General features: G+C 43.5%; 1 protein-coding gene across 3 annotated transcripts in view; it reads left to right on the top strand.

Annotated features, from left to right (window-relative positions):
• Positions 1–23,443, top strand: part of RASL12 (RAS like family 12) — a 101,113-nt gene that overhangs the window by 64,736 nt on the left and 12,934 nt on the right. For 2 of the 3 annotated variants that reach the window (XM_056571748.1, XM_056571747.1), the window contains exons 3-4: positions 16,079–16,135; positions 22,013–22,086. In XM_056571748.1, coding sequence (XP_056427723.1) covers positions 16,079–16,135; positions 22,013–22,086 — 131 coding nt within the window. Of the gene's footprint in view, positions 1–11,863; positions 11,930–16,078; positions 16,136–22,012; positions 22,087–23,443 lie in introns of those variants that run through there. The other variant, XM_056571749.1, reaches the window with a different exon arrangement.

Genomic DNA, 23,443 nt, shown 5'->3' with positions numbered 1-23,443 from the left:
GTACCTCATACTTAGAAGAGATGGGGTTACAATGTTTGGGGGGTATTTTCTGCTATTAGCCCTTGCAAAAATGTAAAATTTGGGGGGAAACACACATTTTAGTGAAATTTTATTTTTATTTTTTTACATATGCAAAAGTCGTGAAACCCCTGTGGGGTATTAAGGCTCACTTTATTCCTTGTTACGTACCTCAAGCGGTCTAGTTTCCAAAATGGTATGCCATATGGGGGATTTTTGCTGTTCTGGCACCATAGGGGCTTCCTAAATGCAACATGCCCCCCAAAAACCATTTCAAAAAAACGTTCTCTCCAAAATCCCCTTGTCGCTCCTTCGCTTCTGAGCCCTCTACTGCGCCCGCCGAACACTTTACATAGACATATGAGGTATGTCCTTACTCGAGAGAAATTGGGCTACAAATATAAGTATACATTTTCTCCTTTTTCCCCTTGTAAAAATTCAAAAATTGGGTCTACAAGAACATGCGAGTGTAAAAAATGGAGATTGTGAATTTTCTCCTTCACTTTGCTGTTATTCCTGTGAAACACCTAAAGGGTTAAAATGCTGAATGAATGTCATTTTGAATACTTTGGGGGGTGCAGTTTTTATAATGGGGTCATTTGTGGGGTATTTCTAATATGAAGACCCTTCAAATCCACTTCAAACCTGAACTGGTCCCTGAAAAATTGTGAGTTTGGAAATTTTGTGAAAAATTGGAAAATTGCTGCTGAACTTTGAAGCCCTCTGGTGTCTTCCAAAAGTCAAAACACATAAATTTTATGATGCAAACATAAAGTAGACATATTGTGTATGTGAATAAAAAAAAAATTATTTGGAATATCCATTTTCCTTACAAGCAGAGAGCTTCAAAGTTAGAAAAATGCAAAATTTTCAAATTTTTCATCAAATTTTGGGATTTTTCACCAAGAAAGGATGCAAGATACCACAAAATTTTACCACTATGTTAAAGTAGAATATGTCACGAAAAAACTATCTCGGAATCAGGATGATAACTAAAAGCATTCCAGAGTTATTAATGTTTAAAGTGACGTGGTCAGATGTGCAAAAAATGGCCAGGTGTAAAATGGCTGGGTCCTTAAGGGGTTAAAGCCTACCATGGGGTCTCTATATCGTGTCTAAGTGAAACTAAATGTGGGAGTAGGATGTCAGAAGCTCTATGTAGGGACCTTAGAGCATAGCCCTTTTGATACCCCAGCGTTCCCAACCAGCGTGCCTACAGCTGTTGCAACATTACAACTTCCAGCATGCCCAGACAGCCAGAGGCTGTCCAGGCATGCTGGGATTTGTAGTTTTGCACCACTGATTGGCAAAAACATTAATGTATATATATATATATATATATATATATATATATATATATATATATATTCCCCAACTGCCATTAATAACACTGGGGTCTTCTTATGTGGCAGAGGAGTCAGTGCCCAGGTGCAATTGCTACCTCCATTAACATTATACAGGACAGCAGTGGTTGACCATAATTTCTATGAACATACTATATTCAACACAGACACAGATTTAAAATAACAGTTTGTAACCTTGTAAGTAATGTACAGAGTAAGTAAAGTGACTCACAGTTAAGACAAATACCACATGCCAAATGAGTGCCAAATATAATGTAAAAAGTATGTCTGATACAAAAACAGAGCCATTCCTGGTGCCAACAATAATAAACTGATCTATAAGTGATGCCAGCAAAAATGGGCTGGATCTGCATGTCGACTAGAGAAATGTGTCCGTCTCCAGTTCCAACAATAATAGGCTTTACTTTGATTTGTTGATAGCATATACAATGCTCATGGATTTGTGGTGACGGCTATAGAACACGGAAAATGATTAACACATCAAGATGTTTTACCGTAACACCATTACGATGGTGTGGTGGCCCAGTACAAGAGTTGCACCCCTGTACCCTAGCTTCCCTGTCTGGCAGACTCCATCCTGTGACCCCTGGGCCCCCCTTCACCTGTTTCCTATGTATATTCCCTTTAGTGCCTATGTTATCCAGTGTATTGTGCATAAAATGTGTTATACCTTTAAGTAATGTTGCTAAGTGTTGTAACCAAGGAAGGTACAAGTGACATGTGACCTACAGAGGGACCTGTGGGACCCCTCTGAGTCTCCCCCATATAAGCCCTGGGTAGAGCTACAGTAGTTCAGTCTCTTTGAGTCTTTGCTGAGCTACAGTGAGGTCAAGTCTGGAGAGAGTGTCTGGTGTCCTAAAGAGGCCTAAAGTCTACCACGCAGCCACGGATCCACAAGTCCACTACCCCCAGGTCCAAGTCAAAACCTGGTAAGCTACAAACGGGGTAAAGTCTGTCATAGTCTGTCTCAGTCAAGTCAATCCAAGTCAAGTCTGTCTCAAGTCAGCGTGTCCCTGCATCAAATTGTCCAAGTCCACCATAAGTTCCAGCAAGCCCTGTGGTCTCTGAAGTCACTGGTCACCTCCTTGGGCCTAGCCAAGCTGTATAGAATTTTACATCTGTCGGACTCAGTAAAGCTTCCGTTGTTCCGTAACTTGGCGTCGGAGTCATTATTTGCCCCCGTGCCTAGCCCAGGATCCAGCGGTATACTTTCGGGTGGTGTAAAGGATAAACCACGCCCTGGCATCACAAACACAAGGGGTTAATGCTATCTGCCTCCAGGGTAATTCCATCTGCCCTCATCACACCCTCCCCACAACTTTTGGAGTCAAAAACAGGATACGGGGGTGCGCCTTATGCCAATAGTACCCCCCCCAGTCTGAACTGTGTCCAGTATTGCTGAAAGTTCACAAGCAGATGCGAACAAAAATTGCGCCAGAAAGTGTATGGGGCTTTGTCAGTGAAAAGTGTTTATTCCAAGGCGCTTATGAAATAGAGGGGGAAGTGAAGAAAAGACTGTTATCTCCCATTGTGAACTGTATAGAGTCTGTACCTGAAAGAGTTAATCTGGCCCGGTGTTTCCCGCGTGCACGAGCAGTCGCAGCTCCACCCATGTCAGTCCCCAGCGGTGGCGCCTCTTCAATCAAGTGAGGAGGAACCAAAGAGCCGTCTTGTGTTGCATAGTGGATGATTTTGCTGAGCGGACCAAGACAGGAAGTCCCCTGCACTTGTCTCCAGCTGTCAACCACAAAGTCCACGCTGCATTGCAGGCTCTGCAAACACCACCGATCACCAGTACAAAGTCTCCGGTGCCTGAATTTATCATTTCTGTCTGCTGAATAGTCCGCAAGTCTGGTCACAAGGCTACTCATCGCAGGGTACCGGCAAAATAGAGGGGAAGTGTAGTACCCTGATCAGTCAAACCGGACCTGCTGCAGCACCTCATCAACTCTCTTAAAGGTGAACACACCCCATTCTTCTTAAAACGACAGCGCACTCAAAAAGCAACAAGATGTCAGAACCCAGCACCACAGATCAACCGGGCGCCGGCGCCCCTTCATCTCCAGCGTCAAAGTCATCACCTGCTTGAACCTGCCGCCCCTGACTCCAGCAAGCATTAAGAGTCCTGGTGTTTCAATGTCAGCACCGGTATTCATGGTTAACCCTGTCCTTCCTACCTACAATGGAGACCCCTTCACCCTGAGGGATTTCAAAGAGAGGATCCAGAGCTTGTTTGTCTTTTACTCTTTCCCTCCTAACCAACAGGTGCAACTGCTAACAGGACAACTCCAGGGACCGGCACTAGAGGAAGTCCGCACCTGGCCAGCATCTGAGAATGCGACAGTGGAGCAGGTATTTGAGTGACAATCTCCATCAGAGGTATGTCTCCGGCTGTATGAAAGGCGACAAAAGCCAGAAGAAACCTTGAGAGCGTATACTGTAGCCCTACAGAATGCCCTAGAGACTGTCCAGAATTTAGATGATATAACTCCCGAGCAGGGCAACAAGGTATTAATGGACAGATTTATTGATGGAAACCATAATAAGTGGGACAAGGCCCAACTGAGAATGTTAACAGTCCAAAATCCTTATATGTCATTTCCTGCTTTTAAGAGACTAGCTATTCAAGTATTTGAGTCCGAGGCTGAGTCCAAAGATGTTTGTACCCCCTTGCACCTGCTTAGGGGCCCCTTAGGGGCAACAGTCAGGCCTATACCGCCCCATTCAACTGTCCCGGCCACAGCTCAAGCAACAATGTCAATCACTACGGCTTCAGACTTAGAGTATTAACCCCAGAGTATTTTACCCGTATGCCCCCGTTTCAGAGGCCTTAATGACTGAGGGCGTACAGGTACGCCCATGGGAATTTCGGACCCCGCCACTAGCCGGTTGGGGACCGGACCGGGATGCCTGCTGAAATCATTCAGCAGGCATCCCGGCACATCATCAAGGGGGGTCCTGAGACCCCCTTATGCAGCGATTCAGAGTCATACAGGTCTCCAATGACCTGGAAAATAAGGGGGATTGGGGCTGTACAAGACACCCACGATCCCCCTGAAGGGATAGAAATGAAGTGGCAGGGGTGCTATCCCTGCTATTGGTCGGTCAGAAGAGACCAACCAATAGCAGATTGGGGGAGGCGGGGGCTTAAAGTTCGGCTCCCCCGTTCTGCCCACCCACAGTAGTCCGGGCAGAACGGGGGAACTGTCCTGTGACCAGCGGACACTTACCATCGGCAGTGGCGGTGGCGATCGGCGGCAGCGGGCTGTGATGATGTGCCACTGGTTCCCTGGTGCAGACTACGGAAGCCGGTGAGTTGCCTGGCAACATCTGGAGGGCTACAGTTTGGAGACCACTATACAGTGGTCTTTAAACTGTAGCCCTCCAGATGTTGCAAAACTACAACTCCCAGCATGCCCAGACAGCTGTTTGATGTTTGGGTACACTGGGATTTTCAGTTTTTCAACAGCTGGAGGGCTACAGTTTGGAGATCACTATGCAGTAGTCTCTAAACTGTGGCCCTCTAGATCTTGCAAAACTACAACTCCCAGCATGCCCACACAGCAGTTTGCTGTCTGGGCATGCTGAGATTTGGAGTTTTGCAACATCTGGAGGGCCACAGTTTGGAGATCACTGTGCGGGGATTTCTAAACCGTGGCCCTCTAAATCTTGCAAAACTACCACTCCCAGCATGTATGAACAGCGAATGGCTGTCTCGCCATGCTGGGAGTTGTAGTTGTGTACCTCCAGCTGTTGTATAACTACATCTCCAAGCATGCCCTTCGGTGATCAGTACATGCTGGGAGTTGTAGTTTGGCAACAGCTGGAGGCACACTGGTTGGAAAATACTGAGTTAGGTAACAGAACCTAACTGAAGGTTTTCCTACCAGTGTGCCTCCAGCTGTTGCAAAATTACAACTTCCATCATGCACGGTCTGTCAGTGCATGCTGGGAGTTGTGGTTTTGCAAAAGCTGGAGGTTTTGTACAGGGTACATTCACACGGGCGGGGGTTTACAGTGAGTTTACAGTGAGTTTCCTGCTTCAAGTTTGAGCTGTGGTAAATTTTCTGCCGCAGCTCAAACTCCTAGCGGGAAACTCACTGTAAACCTGTACCCTAAAAACACTACGCTACACTACCACATAATAAAGGGTAAAACACTACATATACACGGTTCCCCCAATAAAAATGAAAAAAGGTATCCTACGGCAATGTTTCCAAAACGGAAACTCCAGTTGTTGCAAAACAACCACTCCCAGCATTTCGGGACAGCCACTGACTGTCCAGGCATGCTGGGAATTTAGCAACAGCTGGAGGCACCCTGTTTGGGAATCACAAGCGTAGAATACCCCTATGTCCACCCCTATGCAATCCCTAATTTAGTCCTCAAATGCGCATGGCACTCACTCAGTTCGGAGCCCTGTCGTATTTCAAGGAAACAGTTTAGGGCCACATATGGGGTATTTCCGTACTCTGGAGCAATTGTGTTACAAATTTTGGGGGGCTTTTCTCCTTTTTACCTCTAATGAAAAGGAAAAGTTGGGGTCTAGACCAGCCTGCTAGTGTAAAAAAATTTAAAAAATTTACACTAACATGCTGGTGTTGCCCAATACTTTTTATTTTCACAAGAGGTAAAAGGAAAAGAAGACCCCAAAATTTGTAATGCAATTTCTCTTGAGTATGGAAATACCCCATATGTGGGTGTAAAATTATCTGTGGATGCACAAGAAGGCTCAGGAGTGAGAGCGCACTATGTACATTTGAGGCCTAAATTGGTGATTTGCACAGGGGTGGCTGATTTTACAGCGGTTCTGACATAAACGCAAAAAAATAAATACCCATGTGTGACCCCATTTTGTAAACTACACCCCTCACAGAACATAACAAGGGGTATTATGAGCCTTAACACCCCACAGGTGTTTGAAGAATTTTCGTAAAAGTTGGATGGGAAAATGAAAAAAAAATTTTTTAACTAAAATGCTGGTGTTATCCTAAATTTTTCATTTTCACAAGGGAAAACAGGAAAAAAATCCTCCCCAAATTAAGTTGGATTAAAATTGGAGTAAGAACATACTACATATGTGGATGTAAAGCGCTCTGTGGGCGAACTACAATGCTCAGAAGAGAAGGAGCGCCATTGGGCTTTTGGAGAGAAAATTTGTTCGGAATTGAAGGCCATGTGTGTTTACAAAGCCCCCATAGTGCCGGAACAATGGACTCTCCCCCCATGTGACCCCATTTTGGAAACTACACCCCTCAAGCATTGTAGTGCGGTAGCAGAGCACTTGACGTCCACACATGGGGTATTTCCTTATTCCTGTGGGGTCTTAAGACTCACTGTACCCCTTATAAGGTTTCTTGAGGGTTGCAGTTTCCAAAATATTGTGCCATGTGTTTTTTTTACATTTTTTTATGTTCTGGCACCATAGAGGCTTCCTAAATGCGACATGCCCCCATTTCAGCAAAATTTGCTTTCCAAAAGCCAAATATGTGGGTATAGGAGAAAAAAAGCGGGAGAGAGATGGAGGGCAGCGCCTCGTGTAATTCCGATGGGTGGTCTTATGTAGAAGTAATAATAGGTAATGTGCTCACCTGGAGCGATACTTGGTATTGTGCATGTAACCCCTTCCTCGTGGGGTGTTTTTTGCGAAATCCCGGAGCTGCAGCCTGCTGGTGTTCTGGCCGATGTCCTGGCAGGGTCCGTTGGCAATGATACAGGATATGAAGAAACAGGAAAAAAGTGTACACCTTTGTATGTCGGCGCTGCTCAATGGAATAATTTGCTGTCGACACGTTCTGATGAAGTATCAAGAATTTATTGATACATGCAAACAAAAAGACAGTGAAACAAGACGCGTTTCGGTAGCGAGTCCTCCCTTTTTTAATTGTGAGGAGTATGCTGTCACACTCCTCACAATTGAAAAAGGGAGGGCTCACTCCCAAAACGCGTCTTGTTTCACTGTCTTTTTGTTCGCATGTATCAATAAATTCTTCATACTTCATCTGAACGTGTCGACAGCAAATTATTCCATTGAGCAGCGCCAGCATCCAAAGGTGTACACTTTTTTCCTGTTTCTTCAAAAGCCAAATGTGGCTCCTTCTCTTCTGAGCATTGTAGTGCCTGCGCTTTACGTCCACACATGGGGTATTTCCAAACTCAGAAGAAATAGGGTTACACATTTTGGGGGGGCATTTTCTCCTATTACCCCTTGCAAAAATGTGAAACATGGGGGGAAAAACTGAATTTTAGTGAAATTTTTTAAATTTAATTTACACATCCAACTTTAACGAAAAGTCATCAAACACCTGTGGGGTGTTAAGGCTCACTATACCCCTTGTTACGTTCCCTGAGGAGTGTAGTTTCCAAAATAGTATGCCATGTGGTTCTTTTTTGTTGCTGTTCTGGCACCACAGGGTGTGGAAATGTAATTAAAAAAAGTACTTGTCCACGGGACTAAAATGGAGCAAAATCTACTTTCCCTCATGACGATCCACTTGTCTGGGCCAATTTTCGCTTTTACACTCACGTTTTTTCTTCCTCGCCCTGTAATAGCCATAACTACCTACTATAATCATACCTTTTCATTTTTCAATAACATATTCTCTGAAACAAATATATACATATAGATAAATATATACATATTCGGTGAAGTGAAATAGAAATAGTAAAAGATAATTTTGCAAATTTGGTGGTTTTCTTTTCTACGTCATTTACCTTGTGGTTGAGCTAACATGTTGTTTTTATACTTTAGGCCGGCCGGATTACAGCAATACCAGATTTGTATAGGTTCCTTCATGTTTTACAAATTTTTTAAATATACTGAACTTTTTAGAATTTTTTTAATAGCCATTTTTTGCGCTATAATATCGGTACCATTTTGGTATTGACCTGACTTTTTAATCGCTTTTTAACTTTTTTTTTTTGGGGGGATATTATAAAAATTGCAATTCTGTGGTTTGTTATTTTTTTTACATTTACAGCATTTACCGTATGGGATACATAATGTTATAGTTTAATAGTTTGTACAATTACGCATGCAGCGATACTAAATATGTTTATTATTATTATGTTTACATGTTTTTATATAGGAAAAGGGGGTGATTTGAAATTTTAACATGGAAGGGGTTAATGTGTGTCTTTTAAACTTTTATTAAAATTATTTTTTTAAACACTTTATTAGACTTTTAGGAGGAATCATTAGATTTCTCATACAGATCAATAGAGTTCTATTGAACTCCATTGATCTGTGTGCTCTGTGCTCCATTGATAGAGCCTAGTCAAGCCAGGCTCTATCAATGACAGAGCCACGGACAGCAGAGAACAGAGGTAAGCCCTCCGGCTACCTCTATAGCGGAGGGCACAAGGTATGGGGGAAAAGGGGAGTAGGTGTTCCATGCAGTCTGTACCCTCTGAATATAATATTACCACACACTGTACATTCTGAATATAATATTACCACACACTGTACCCTCTGAATATAATACTACCACACACTGTACATTCTGAATATAATACCAACACACACTGTACCCTCTAAATATAAACCTGCCACACACCATACCCTCTAAATACAATACTACCATACACTGCGCTCTCTGATAGATGATTTTGCTGGTGGATGATAAGGGTGCTACTGGCCCTCCCCCTGGCAGTAGCACACCCATCATCCATTGGCAGGATCATCCTCCTGGCAGTAGCACCCCCATCATCCACCAGCAGGATCTGCTGACGGTGGTGCTACTGCTGGGAGTGGGGGGTGTTGCTGGTGGATGATGAGGGTGCCACTGCCAGGAGGATGATCCTGCTGATGGATGACGGGGGTGTTACTGCTAGGGGGGCCAGTAGCACCCTCATCATCCACCAGCAACCCCCCCCCCCCTGGCAGTAGCACCCTCATCATCCACCAGCAACACCCCCCCAGTAGTAACACCCCCATTATCCATCAGCAGCACTATCTTCCTGGCAGTAGCACCACTACCATCCACCAGCAACCCCCCCCCCCCCCATTTGGTAATAGCACCCCTCATCATCCGTCAACAGGATCTGCTGATGAGGGTGCTACTGCTGGAAGGGCGGGGGGTGTTGCTGGTGGATGATGAGGGTGCTACTAGCCCTCCTCCTGGCAGTAGCACACCCAACATCCATCGGCAGGTTCATCCTCCTGGCAGTAGCCCCCCATTATCCATCGGCAGCACCATCCTCCTGGATGATGGGGGTGCTACTGCCGGGAGGATGATCCTGCCAATGGATGATGGGGGGCTACTGCCAGAAGGATGATCCTGCCAATGGATGATGAGGGTGCTACTGGCCCCCTGCCCCTGGCAGTAGCACCCCCATCATCAATTGGCAGCTCCATCCTCCTGGCATCCTCCAGCAAACCCCCCCCCCCACACACACACCCCATATCTTCTTAGCATCCCTGATCATCTTTTAGCTCAGCAGCCCCCCCCAAGCCTAGAGCCTCCCAGCACCCCTGTTCTCTCTGGCAGTAGCTTACCAGCATCAGGTGTACCCCATTCTTCCAGGTCACGTCGGCGCTGTCCACAAAACTCCACCCACCCACCTCTGACGTCCCGTCATGGAGCACTACAGGAAAGGAGGGGTGTGCCTGGCAGCTGAGGACCGGGAAGGGGGTGGTGGTGGTGCTAGTGAACGTGCCGCGCAGATGAGGAGGGGATACTAGTAAAGAATGTGCGGCGCCAGGCAGTTGGCCACGGGGTGGTTCACATGGATGGTGCTGGGGGCAGCTAGCTGCCTTAGCGTGGGGCTAAAGGGCTAGCTGCTTTGGGCCCCCAGGAATGAAAGGGCCCAGGGCAGCTGCCCCTTTTGCCCCGCGTTAAAGACGGCCCTGGTCCCAGCAAGCCCTGTGGTCTCTGAAGTCACTGGTCACCTCCTTGGGCCTAACCAAGCTACATAGACTGTTACATCAGCGGTATACCTTCAGGTGGTGTAGAGGATAAACCACGCCCTGGCTTCACGAACACAAGGGGCTAATTCCATCTGCCCTCATTATCTGCCCTCATCACACCCTTACCACAATCAAAATTATACTAAACCACATGTTTAATAATTTAATAGCTGGTGTCTTACAGAACTAAAGTCATTGGGGCCACATGCATGGAGCCTCTGAGGCATTGTTTGAAAACCAGTGTGCTTCCAGCTGTTGCAAACCTACAACTCCCAGCATGCCCGGACAGCCAAAGGCTGTCCCGGCATGCGTAGGGTGGTAGTTTTGCCACAGCTGTAGGCACACTGGTAAGGAAAGACTTCTGTAAGAGAACACACTGAGATCTTTGTGTTTCAATTCTAGGGAGTTCAAAGCAATATATGTGCCACCTTATGGTGCCTCCATACATCAATGTATTTTAATAAAGCAACTACTCTTTTTTTTACCTAAATGTGAGTTACCACCACATGTTGATAACACCCTTTTTAGACATGCATAGTTTTGTGGCACACCCCTCGCTGTACCACCAATTGCACATATCACGTGTTGGTCCCTGGGGGAGGAACCACCAGTAAGGGAGCTCCGCAGGGCCACAATATTAGACTACATATATATATATATAATATCTTAAATACCAGTATCAGCATTACATATGTGGCTGCTACCCCCGCCCTGTGCCATTTTATCACCCTCTGTGCCATTTCATCACCCCCTGCACCACTTTATCACCCCCTGTGCCATTTTATCACCCCGTGCCATTTCGTTGCCCACTGTACGACTTCATCACCCCCTGTGCCATTTAACAGCCCCCCCAGCAGCATTTTATTCCTCCCTTCATCACCTACTCTGTGTCAAATCATCACACCCCTTCATAACCCCCTGTACCATTTCATCACCCCCCTGTGTCACTTCATCACCCCTGGTGCCTTTTAATTCCCCTTTGCCATTTCATCAGCCCTCTTCATCACCCCTGTGCCATTTCATCCCCCTCTGCACCATTTTATTCCTTCCCTTCATCACCCCCAGTGTCAACTCATCACCCTCCTTCATGACCCCCTGTGCCATTTAATCATCCCCCTTTATAACCCCCTGTGCTATTTCACCACTCCCCTGTGTCACTTCATCACCCCTGGTGCCCTATCATTCCCCCCTGCACCATTTGTTTCCTCCCTTCATCACCCCCATGCTATTTAATCCCCCCCCTCACACCTCTGTGCCAACTCATCACCCCCTTCATCACCCCCTGTGCCATTTCATCCCCCCTTGTGCCATTTTATTAAGCCCCCTTGATCACCTCTGTTCCCTTTTAATACCCCCTTAATCACCCTCTGTGCCATTTCATTTCCCCCCTTCATCACCAACTGAACCATTTCATCATCCCCCTTCATCAGCCTCTGTGCCATTTTATCCTCCCCCCTTCATAACTTAAGGTTCCATTTCATTACCCCCCCCCCCCCCCTTATAATCCCTTGTGCCTTTTAATGATCACACACTGGGCCTGCGTCTCTCTGTCTGCCTCCGACAGGCCCAAGTGCCGACTCAGCAGATTCCACTTAGATGTGGCGTCAGATGAGGGACGTCCTCCTGCTCTGCTCCTCGGGTGTGACATCAGGGGCATCAGAAGTCCCAGTAGCCACCACTGCTCACTGATTTAAAGTGGCAGACGGCATTTGCCATGTCCACTTAAGAACATGACCGCCAAATTATAAAACGACAAATTATGTGACAGAACCCCATGTACTGCAGTATTCATTTCACTGTTTTTTCTGTTTAATTTTGCTGTATTAAGAAACATACACAAACACGCTATTGTCTAACCATAAAAAAATACATATATATACGTTATGATCTGTTTTTTTTTTTTTAAATAATGCAAGTCAATGGGAAACAGTTTGTACAGTACGGCAGTGGTCTCCAACCTGCGGACGTCCAGATGTTGCAAAAATACAGCTCCCAGCATGCCCGGACAGCCGTTGGCTGTCCGGGCATGCTGGGAGTTGTAGTTTTGCAACATGTGGAGGTCCAGTTTTTAGCATAAGTTAGGCTAGGTTCTTAGGGGGAGATTTATCAAAACCTGTCCAGAGGAAAAGTTGCCCAGTTGCCCATAGCAACCAATCAGATCGCTTCTTTCATTTTTCACAGGTCTCTTTAAAAATGAAAAAAAAAAAGCTATCTGATTGGTTGCCATGGGCAACTTCACCACGGTTCCTCTGCACAGTTTTTAATAAATCTCCCCTTTAGTGTGTTAGTGCCCTCTTTACTCGTATCTGTTGGCATCCTGTTTTTGGCAGGAGCAGCGGACCCCATTGATTTCTATAGCCGAATATAGTCACCTAGGGGGAGATTTAACAAAACCTGTTCAAAGGAAAGTTGCTGAGGTGCCCATAGCAACCAATCAGATCGCTGCTTTCATTTTTCAGAGGCCTTTTTAAAAGTGAAAGAAGCGATCTGATTGGTTGCTATGGGCACCTCAGCAACTTTCCTCTGAACAGGTTTTGATAAATCTCCCCCTAGGTGACTCTGTTTTGGAACTATGCACTATTTTTAGCGGACTTAAAAGTGGGGGCTGCTGCGCTTTTAAATTAGCGATAGGTCCCGAACTGAGTCACTAGGTGAGTCCACTCGGCCATGGAAATGAATAGGGTGCACTTTTCCCATTAACCGAATATGTCGGCATCACGTTTTTTCTATAAAACATTTACATTAAACGGACAGAAATAACGCTGTGTGAACGCAACAGTGCCAATGGGTCGCTTTTGGTATAAATCATTTGACTAATACTGCAATGTTCTGTATGGTCATGTTCACACTGCATTATTGCGGCCCATTAACATATATGTATTGCATGGAAAAATGTATACATTAAAGACAGACGCTGCTGTATGCCATCCAGCCTATTCCTCTTCTTATTGACTAACCTTAAAAAAAATGGATCGTAACATATTCATGCTTGGTTACACAATAGCATAGTGGACTAAATTAGACATACTGTAATGGAAACATTGAAATGGCGACAAAAACGCAGTGTGAATAAAGCCTTTCAATGATGAAAGAGTAAACCGGGAATGAACTTAGATGTGAACGCAGCCTTGTATTGTTGTATATGATAGTGTCAATGATCACTGACGAGTACAATATATGAAGGAAGATGTCGCCCCCCAATGGTCTTAGGTTGTATTTTAGTAAATGTATTAAGTATGAACTTCTTTAGGAGAGTGTTTTCCAAACAGTGCGCCTCCAGCTGTTTCAAAATTACAACTCTCAGCATGCCCGGACAGCCGAAGTTGTAGTTTTGCAACAGCTGGAGGTGCACTGTTTAGAAAACACTCCCCTAAAGAAGTACATTCTCCAATGGATACCTTTTCCATTGCTGACAAACTGTTAGGCCTGTTTGCCAAATATAAATGACTTTAGATGTATGTATTCTGAACAATTTGTTGTTCTCATTTTGGCCTGTGACGTTAGTCATGGGAAGACAACCCAGAAAGGTAATAAAGCCCAAAACAAAAGGTTTGTTGTTTTGCCCATATGCCGCACACTCACCATCAGTAGTGATTATGCACCAATCTATATGTTTTATTGCTCTAACTTGGTCATGTGATCACTTGTCTGACTCAAAAAAATAAATAAATAAAGAGGTTACTGTGCTTAATGGGGTATTTTTCATATCAACTGGCTCCAGAATGTTAAACAGATTTGCAAATGATTTCTATGAAAATTCTTAATCCTTCTAGTACTTATCAGCTGCTGAAGTTGAGTTGTTCTTTCCTGTCTGACAACAGTGCTCTCTGCTGACACCTCTGTTTGTCTCAGGAACTGTCCAGAGTAGCAGCATGAGTAGCAGCATGTTTTTTCATGGAATACCCCTTTAATGTGATTGACAGGGTGTCAGATCTGGTTTCTGATTTCCTGTTAAAGGGGTACTCTGGTGGAAAACTTTTTTTTTTTAAATCAACTGGTGCCAGAAAGTTAATCAGATCCTTCTATTAAAAAATCTTAATCCTTCCAGTACTTATTAGCTGCTGAATACTACAGAAGAAATTATTTTCTTTTTGGAACACAGAGCTCTCTGCTAAAGAGCACCTATTATCAACTAAACTTTCCCTAATCCCCCTCCCCATCTGTCCCTGTCTCTAACTCTATCTATCCTTAGCGTTTATTTGAAATAAAAACCACTTACCTTTTTATGTTCATCTTAGATAGCTCAGAGAGGAGCAGCTGAGAAGGGAGGAAGTGGGCGGGGCCCGGCAGGCGCGACGTCATCTGAGACCTCGCCGGGCTGCTTCCGCCCTTCTTCCTCTATGCATATATACATAACATTTATGGGGGGAAACTTATGTGTCAGACCCAGAGTACAATACAACAAATGATTCTTTTATCTTGCAGAGCTGCGCTCAACTGACTCTCAGCCAGCAGGCGCCGGCTCTCCTTGTCAGCGCCGCTGGCCGGCAGAGTCAGGAGTGCGCCCTGCAGTGATGCGCACACAGCGCTCGCTCCCGCCTGTCTAATTGACAGGCGGGGAGCTGCGCTGAGTATGCGATTTCGGACTCAGCTGCCAGGCTGGCGTGAGTCCGAAATCACAAAAAAATGGACTCCTAGGGAGACCCCTAGTGGACAAAAGTTTAAACACAAAAAACACATAAAAGCATACATTTTTTTTAAATAGAACCCAATTAGAAAATGAATCTAGAGATATTGAACTATAAAATATAAAAAGTTTTTGTTGATGAGAGGTACTCTTTAAATCACGAGCACAGTGCTCTCTGCTGACATCTCTGTCCATTTTAAGAACTGTCCAGAGTAGGAGAAAATCCCCATAGCAACCATATGCAGCATATGCTGCTCTGGTCAGTTCCTAAAATGGACAGAGATGTCAGCAGATAGCACTGTGCTCGTGATTTAACAGAGAGCTCTGTGTTCCAAAAAGAAAAGAATTTCCTCTGTAGTATTTAGCAGCTAATATGTCCTGGAAGGATTAAGATTTTTTTAATAGAAGTAATTTACAAATCTGTTTAACTTTCTGGCACCAGTTGATTTAAAAAAAAAGTTTTCCACCAGAGCACCCCTTTAACAGGAAATCAGAAACCAGATCTGACACCCTGTCAATCACATTAAAGGGGTATTCCATGAAAAAAACATTCTACTACAAGATGACATCATCACCCACCAGATGCCCTCCTACTAGCTCTCACATCTCTCAGGTCTGTATACCTGTTTACTTATATATATATCCTTTATCTCTATGGGATCTGGATATAAAGTAGTTATACACCACCCCTGAAGCTGTGTTCACACATTGCGTATTCATAAAAACCTCGACATTATTCTAAATTGATAGCCTATGCTGCACTATAGAAGCAAAGGAAAAAATTGCCATTGGATTCAGATCTGTTGTTTGGCATAAATGATTATTCAGCTACAGCACCTAAAAAAACTGAGAAACTCCAAAAGTCTGAAAAAAAAGTGCAGACAGATGTCAGGAATGTCCAAAATCTCTAGTGTATTGTAGAGTTAGTAAATACGAGATCATATGGTCGGTGTAACTTGTCTAAACTCCTCATGACTGATTTACTAGTTTCACATTGGGCGCTTGAACACCATTCAGGATGTACTGTACAGTACACAGAAGACCCTACAGCTCTATAGTATGTGTTCCGCCATATGGTGCCTCCATGCAGCAACTGTCTAGAATTCTTCTCCCATAGATGTAGAGGATATAAAACCTTTAACAACTCTGTTTTCTTTCCAGCGCTGACAGTGAAGTTCCTGACCAGGAGGTTTATAAGTGAATATGACCCCTTCCTTGGTGAGTATTCTGTATCATGGAGGTATATGGATTTATAGTTGGCCCTAAATGTCAGGTCAGAAAAGACCATTTGGGGAGTTTATGGTCATATGTTTCTATACATTTTACTGTAACTGAGTCTGCTCAGAAGCTGTCACTCTTAAAGTGGTACTCTTAAAAAATTTTTCTATAAAGATGCCCAGGGTGCCTACTTATTTCACTTTAACTATATTTACCTCCTGCGCTCCCCTGCTGCCTCCGGTAACACTGCTCCCGATATCTGTTGCACTCTCTTGGTGCCTGGGGTCAATATGTCACCTTGCTGCTTACCCAATCAATGGCTGAGGCAGGACATCACTGTGGTAAGTAACTGGCTGAGCGGCAATGTCTCATGCCAACCCCAGCACCTGGTCTCCATCACACTCCACTTCCTGGTGCCAATACTTCACATTGCCAATCACTGGCCACAGAGGTGTCTCACCACAGCCATTGACTGACTGAGCGGCATTCTGAAGCATTGACACCAAGCACAGGCCTAAGTGGAGCGTGATGGAGACCAGGAGCAGCAATGCCAAGAGGGAAGTTCAGTAAGTAAGTATAGTTTTATTTTTTGTTTAAGCAAGCACCCTGGGCATCTTTATATTTCTTGTATCCCTTCAAGAATGTGCTTGGTCTAGTAGATTTTTTCTGCTAATGGGCAGTCATGTAATCATGTGGCCCCCTGGGACTTTAAAATTGAAATAATTGTCAGTTTTGGGTGGCATTTTACCTGAATTATCTACTCTCCAGCACAGGGATGTGCACACATAGTCGGCAAAGGGGGGTGGAGCCCCTGCCCTTTTTCTGCACCTGCCCTTTTGATGCCCTATTGACAGGCATATTATTACATTTTGCTGTAATTTGTGCAAAATCAAGGTAAAAATGCAGCAAAATTGCATTAATATGAATATTTTCTGTGTATATTATCTCTGTACTGTGACGTCACTGTGTGTATTATCTCTGTACTGTGACATCACTGTGTGTATTATCTCTGTACTGTGACATCACTGTGTGTATTATCACTGTTCTGTGACAATACTGTGTATTATAACTGCACTGTGATATATATGCATATAAACCCTGTAATGTAACATCACTGTGCCTATTAACCCCATACCGTGATGTTACTGTGCATATAAACCCTGTACTTTATGGTTACTGTGCACATTATCCCTGTACAGGGATAACACACACAGAGATGTCACAGAGTACACAGTGATGTCAGAGTACATAGATAATACACAGTGATGTCACAGTACAGTGATAATACACACAGTGATGTCACAGTACATGGATAATACACAGTGATGTCACAGAATACACAGTGATGTCAGAGTACATAGATAATACACAGTGATGTCACATTACAGGGATAATACACACAGTGATGTCACAGTACAGGGATAATACACACAGTGATGTCACAGTACAGGGATAATACACGCAGTGATGTCACATTATAGGGATAATACACACAGTGATGTCACAGTACATGGATAATACACAGTGATGACACAGAATACACAGTGATGTCAGAGTACATAGATAATACACACAGTGATGTCACATTATAGGGATAATACACACAGTGATGTCACAGAATACACAATGATGTCACAGTACAGGGATAATACACAGTGATGTCAGAGTACAGAGATAATACACGCAGTGATGTCACAGTACAGGGATAATACACACAGTGATGTCACAGAATGCACAATGATGTCACAGTACAGGGATAATACACAGTGATGTCAATGTCACAGTACAGGGATAATACACAGTGATGTCACATTACAGGGATAATACACAGTGATGTCACAGTACAGGGATAATACACACAGTGATGTCACAGTACAGGGATAATACACACAGTGATGTCACAGAATACACAGTGATGTCAGAGTACATAGATAATACACAGTGATGTTACATTACAGGGATAATACACACAGTGATGTCACAGTACAGGGATAATACACAGTGATGTCACAGAATACACAGTGATGTCATAGTACATAGAAAATACACAGTGATGTCACATTACAGGGATAATACACACAGTGATGTCACAGAATACACAATGATGTCACATTACAGGGATAATACACACAGTGATGTCACAGGGCAGGGATAATGTGCACAGTGATGTCAGAGTACAAGGATAATACACACAGTGATGTCACAGTACAGGGATAATACACAGTGATGTCACAGTACAGGAATAATACACAGTGATGTCACAGTACAGGGATAATAAATACAGTGACATCACAGTACAGGGATAATAAATACAGAGATGTCACAGTACAGGGATAATTTGCACAGTGATGTCACAGTACAGGGATAATGCAAAGTGATGTCACAGTACAGGGATAATACACACAGTGATGTCACAGTAAAGGGATAATACACATAGTGATGTCACAGTACAGGGATAATACACACAGTGATGTCATAGTACAGGTATAATACACACAGTGATGTCATAGTACAGGGATAATACACACAGTGATGTCACAGTACAGGGATAATACACACAGTGATGTCACAGTACAGGTATAATACACAGTGATGTCACAGTACAGGGATAATACACACAGTGATGTCACAGTACAGGTGTAATACACACAGTGAAGTGCCTTTTTTTTTTTTACTTGTGCCCCTGCCCTTTATAATGTCTGTGCACGTCCCTGCTCCAGCATCCGGGTAACTAATTTGCCAAAAAATCATTTTCAGACATCTAGTTTTTATGCAGCTTTACATTGTTTTTGTGATAGCCTGGGGGAGTTGGGTGTAGGGAGTGTAGCTGTGCGGTGACTAAAGGGTGTCTGGTTAACCCTTTCTATTCGTGACGCCAGGGTGAGGGCTCCTTTGTAATGCTTGTCCTACTGCCACCCTTCCCAAGAGCGATAGGGAGGTATAGAATAATTGAATGTCCACAACTGGAGAGTTTGCTGAAAACAGTTGGAACTTTTACTGAAGATTTTATGCAAGCTTCATAACCGGAACAGTCTCTATACATGCAAAGTCTCTTAGAGATTGAAAGTGGTTGGGACCTTAAGCGTTTTAGAGTCCTTAGACTGATATGCGCTGTTCCACTGCATTTAGGGGATTTAGTTGCGCTCCAGATTTAGCGGGGATTAGTTTAGAACTCACGGTCTAGTTTTATGCTGAGGCCGGCAGGCTTCTGGCCTAGCTTGTCATTGAAAGTTGCGCAGATCTGTCCTGGGAGTCCAGCATCCACGAGAGCAGCAACCCAAGAGAGCGATAATTGGCTACAGCTCCCTTATATGGGCAGGGGCTGGACTAGAGCTGATTGGTCCGAAGGTCCTGCAACGCTAACAAGGTAAGTATACTATACATTATACTAAATACACATTATTATTATTAAATATGTACATATAAAAACACTATAGCATTAGAGTAGAAGAGAGGCGACTAGGGGCTGTCCCACCTGGGGGACCCTACCTGAGCGTAGTTACTCTGACTTTGGGGACCACCATACAAGGTACGGTATGCAATACGGTATCGGGACACCACATTTTCTATAATTATTCTTAAGTGCCTATAAATGTTGTTATTGTCTACTGGCTAACTTAAAAATTAAGCTAGCTTCTAGAATGGCTGGCTTTTAAAGTCCACAATAATTTATTGATTGTTCTTAGGCCTTGTTCACACCAGAATCAACTTCTGTTGCTGACTGTGGCAAAAATTCCAGACAAAATAATGCAACATGCAGCGCTATTTAGTCCGATAAAATACCGGAAACCCTATAGAACCCATTATAGTCAATGGGATCTGTTAAGTCACTGTGGGTTCCCTTCAATTAAGGGATTTGACACCACCGTCACTTTCAATGTTCTGCTTCTATAATAAAGAAGAGGATTGAGATTTCCATAATTCAGTGTCTGGCGGGACATGGTTTGATTGTTCTTCTGCTGAATACCATATAATAAATTGGGGCACATGGGGAAGAGTTTTGCTTGTCACCGATGCTAAGTTCTTTTCCAAAGGATGTTCTACTAAATGCAACTTGTACTCGACGTGCAACCTTACATTTACTGCTTGTAAACATCTTGAGATGGCTGCCGCGACAATCAAGTTGTGAGCTCCATAATGAGTTATATTTGGAAGGAAAGCCCTGCCAGAACATTTAGACAAAAGGAAAGTTCTCTGGACTCTGTCTTGAGGGAATAATTGTCTTCATTAATGTGACAAGATGCAGAAATTGGTCGGGAATCAGGCAGATTAATGGCAGAGATTAAAGCGAAAGGAATCTTTCCTCTGATGCTTAAAAAAGACTCAAGTGCCCAGACAGGCTGTGAAGTCAATGGTTTATTTCAGAGTTTGTTGAGAACTTCTCCAAGGAAATGTAATCCGTTTTCTGTCAGAACTGCTGAATCCCGTCCAGGATGTCCATATATAATTAAGTGGATTAACTGTTTCTTCCATATGTTAGTGCCCTATCTATTCATCGATCACTGGGGCCCCACCCTGGGATATAGGATATACACATTGATATATTGCAATAATACTCACTCTCGTGCCGCAATATAACATATCTTACAGGGGAACCACAATATTACATTTTTTTTCTTAGTATACACTGTCTAATGTAAGTTTTCTGGATGGTAAATATCAGATGTGACAAAGATATGTTTGCCACATGAGACTAGTCATATATGTTGGATTATCTGGATTTTACTCAGTATTGTAGGTAACAATTGCTTTATTTTAAGAACAAATAAACAGCTCTGCTACAGTCAGTGTCAGACTGATATCCCATCCTCAACCCATACAGAACAACTGTATGTCCACTTTTAAAGTGTACCTTTTACAAGCTGGTACTGATCCTATCTGTGTGCTTAAATCCTGGTTTTCTTCCTTTATTGCTCCTATTTCCCTTGTTTATGTTTCTCACACTGCATGCAGTTTACTGAGGAGGAGGAGGTGTTCCCTTACTTGCCCTCACATTTCATGCTCTGCTCTGTGTACTTAGGCTCTGCGACATGTCTCCTGACAAACCAGGAGCCTAAACAGAGCCCTGCTTTTCCTGCCCACATATACTGTATTTTGTCTCAGCACAGAGACACACAGGCAATAGCTGCAGGGACAAGACAGTGTTCTGGACAGTGGAGGGACCCCTAGTGGTAAGGAGTATAGAGCATTTTTCTAAGCAAGAATATACACAATTTTTGAACCCATGCATATTACAAATATACAAATAATGTTATTTACAGAATATATTTTAAATTGACCAAGAAGTAGACTACAATAGACTTAACCATGTAGGGTCTACGTAAGATCATCCATTAGTTCTAACCATTAATAAATGCAAAATTCTGGTTATAAGCCACATTTGGCTTTACATTAAGGAATTACATTCTAACTTCTTTCATAAGGCTAACAATATCCCTTTACAAGTGTTAACAATTGGGTGAGAGAACTCAAAAATCAGATATGATTTCCTCCAAAGACCAAGCATGCAATAGTAGTATATTGTGCTTTTTGGTCTATAAGGGCCCCGTATATATAAGAAGAGCAAATGGAAAGATATAACTACTGGTATGAGTCTTAGCTTTATACACTGATGTGTAGAACTGAGCTTTGTTCTGTCTCCCTAGGTTTGCGTGTTGGTATAATATCAGATGGCAGAACCCTACCAATTACCACGCTAAACTTTAGGGATCATGGGTGAGAGAAGGACATTTGAAACCTCTACATTGGGCAACAAAGCAGTTTGTCTAAGTCTGGTTATGTTTCAGGACATGCAGGGGAAAGCATAAAAAATTTTGATCTTTACATATTTCTTATGTTTTCTAAACCTGACTGTTATTTTTTTGGTTAATCTTGTAGAGGACACATATACTAAAGAAGAAATAGTAGACCAGGAGCCAGTTCTCGTAAGAGTAATGGACACTGCTGATCCGGTGAGTACAGAATGTGGGGGGAAAAAACTCCCAAGTAACATAGTAACATAGTTTGAAAGGTTGATAAAGAGACAAGAGTCGATCAAGTGCAACCTATGGACAGAGATGTATTGTGCCATGCCATCCTGGGCTCCTCCATCATAGTCAACATAGTCACCTATGTACATTATAGTTACCACAGGACATAGCCATGAATGCAGAAGTATGTGTGTGTATGTGCCGTATGCACCTATAGTAAATGAAGCCTGCACTATTACAATTGTAATATGGTTCTTGAATATGTTTGCATAGCAGTCATTAAATATACAGTAAGTGCTATTTTTAAAGACCGATGAAGGGTTAATTCTCAAGCATGTTTTGTACTGTACCCATAAGATAGTGAGCCTCTTTGTTGGATGCAAATAGCTGGGGATCTGGCCGGCTCTTCTCAGGTTGTAAGACAGACAGAGTGCTCCTGTATTGGACAATGAATCTTTTGATCTGAGTCTTTTGGATAAATTCAAAGGGGCCTTTGAAGTGAATTAGAAATGATCAGGATCTCTTGGTATTAGCTGAAAATGCACAAGCCATGAACTGTGCTATCTCTATTCAATCCTGCTGCCCTTGGCTGAGGACTCAGTGACCAGAGTACAATATAATCCCGGGGAACAGATATCCACCTTTAGGTCAAGAGATTGAAGTTCACTGACATGCTGCTTCACTGTGACTTTTATATTTATCAGAAAACACGAAGGGAAATAATCTAGCTGTATAGAAGATTTTCAGACTCAATTTTATAAAATCTCATTTACTCTCATTACAGAGTAATATCTGCCACAAGACTTAAAGGGACACTCCAGATAAATCTGATCCTAATGCTCTTAGGGGGCAGTGCATGACACAGCTATACAAACATCACCAATAACAGAATCCCTGAATCAAGCACTAGGCATAAGTGTGGTGGCCCAGTACAGGAGTTGCACCCATAAACCCTAGCTCCCCTGTCTGGCAGACTCCATCCAGTGACCCCTGCCCCCCCCCCCCCTGCACCTGTGCCTTGTGTATTTACTTCTATGCTTGTTATATAGCGTATTGCACATAAAATGTGCTATGCCTTTAAGTAATGTTGTCATGTGATTGTGTCCAGGGAAGGTACCAGTGCCCATGTTACCTACAGGGTGACCTATGGGACCCCTCCTAGTCTCCCCCATATAAGCCCTGGGAGGGACTAGTTCACTCTCTTGGAGTTCTGCTCTAGTTCCTGCTAAGCTGAGTGCAGAAAGGTCAAGTCCTAGGTGTGTGTCTGGAGTCCAGAGGAGGCCAAAGTCTACTACGCAGCCACAGGTTCTCAAGTCCATTGCCCCACAGATCAAGTCAA

This window comes from Hyla sarda, chromosome 4 (assembly GCF_029499605.1).
Source record: "Hyla sarda isolate aHylSar1 chromosome 4, aHylSar1.hap1, whole genome shotgun sequence".
Taxonomy (NCBI): Eukaryota; Metazoa; Chordata; class Amphibia; order Anura; family Hylidae; genus Hyla; species Hyla sarda.
Note: the sequence above shows the minus strand (reverse complement) of the source record. Positions and strands in the feature narration are given on the sequence as shown.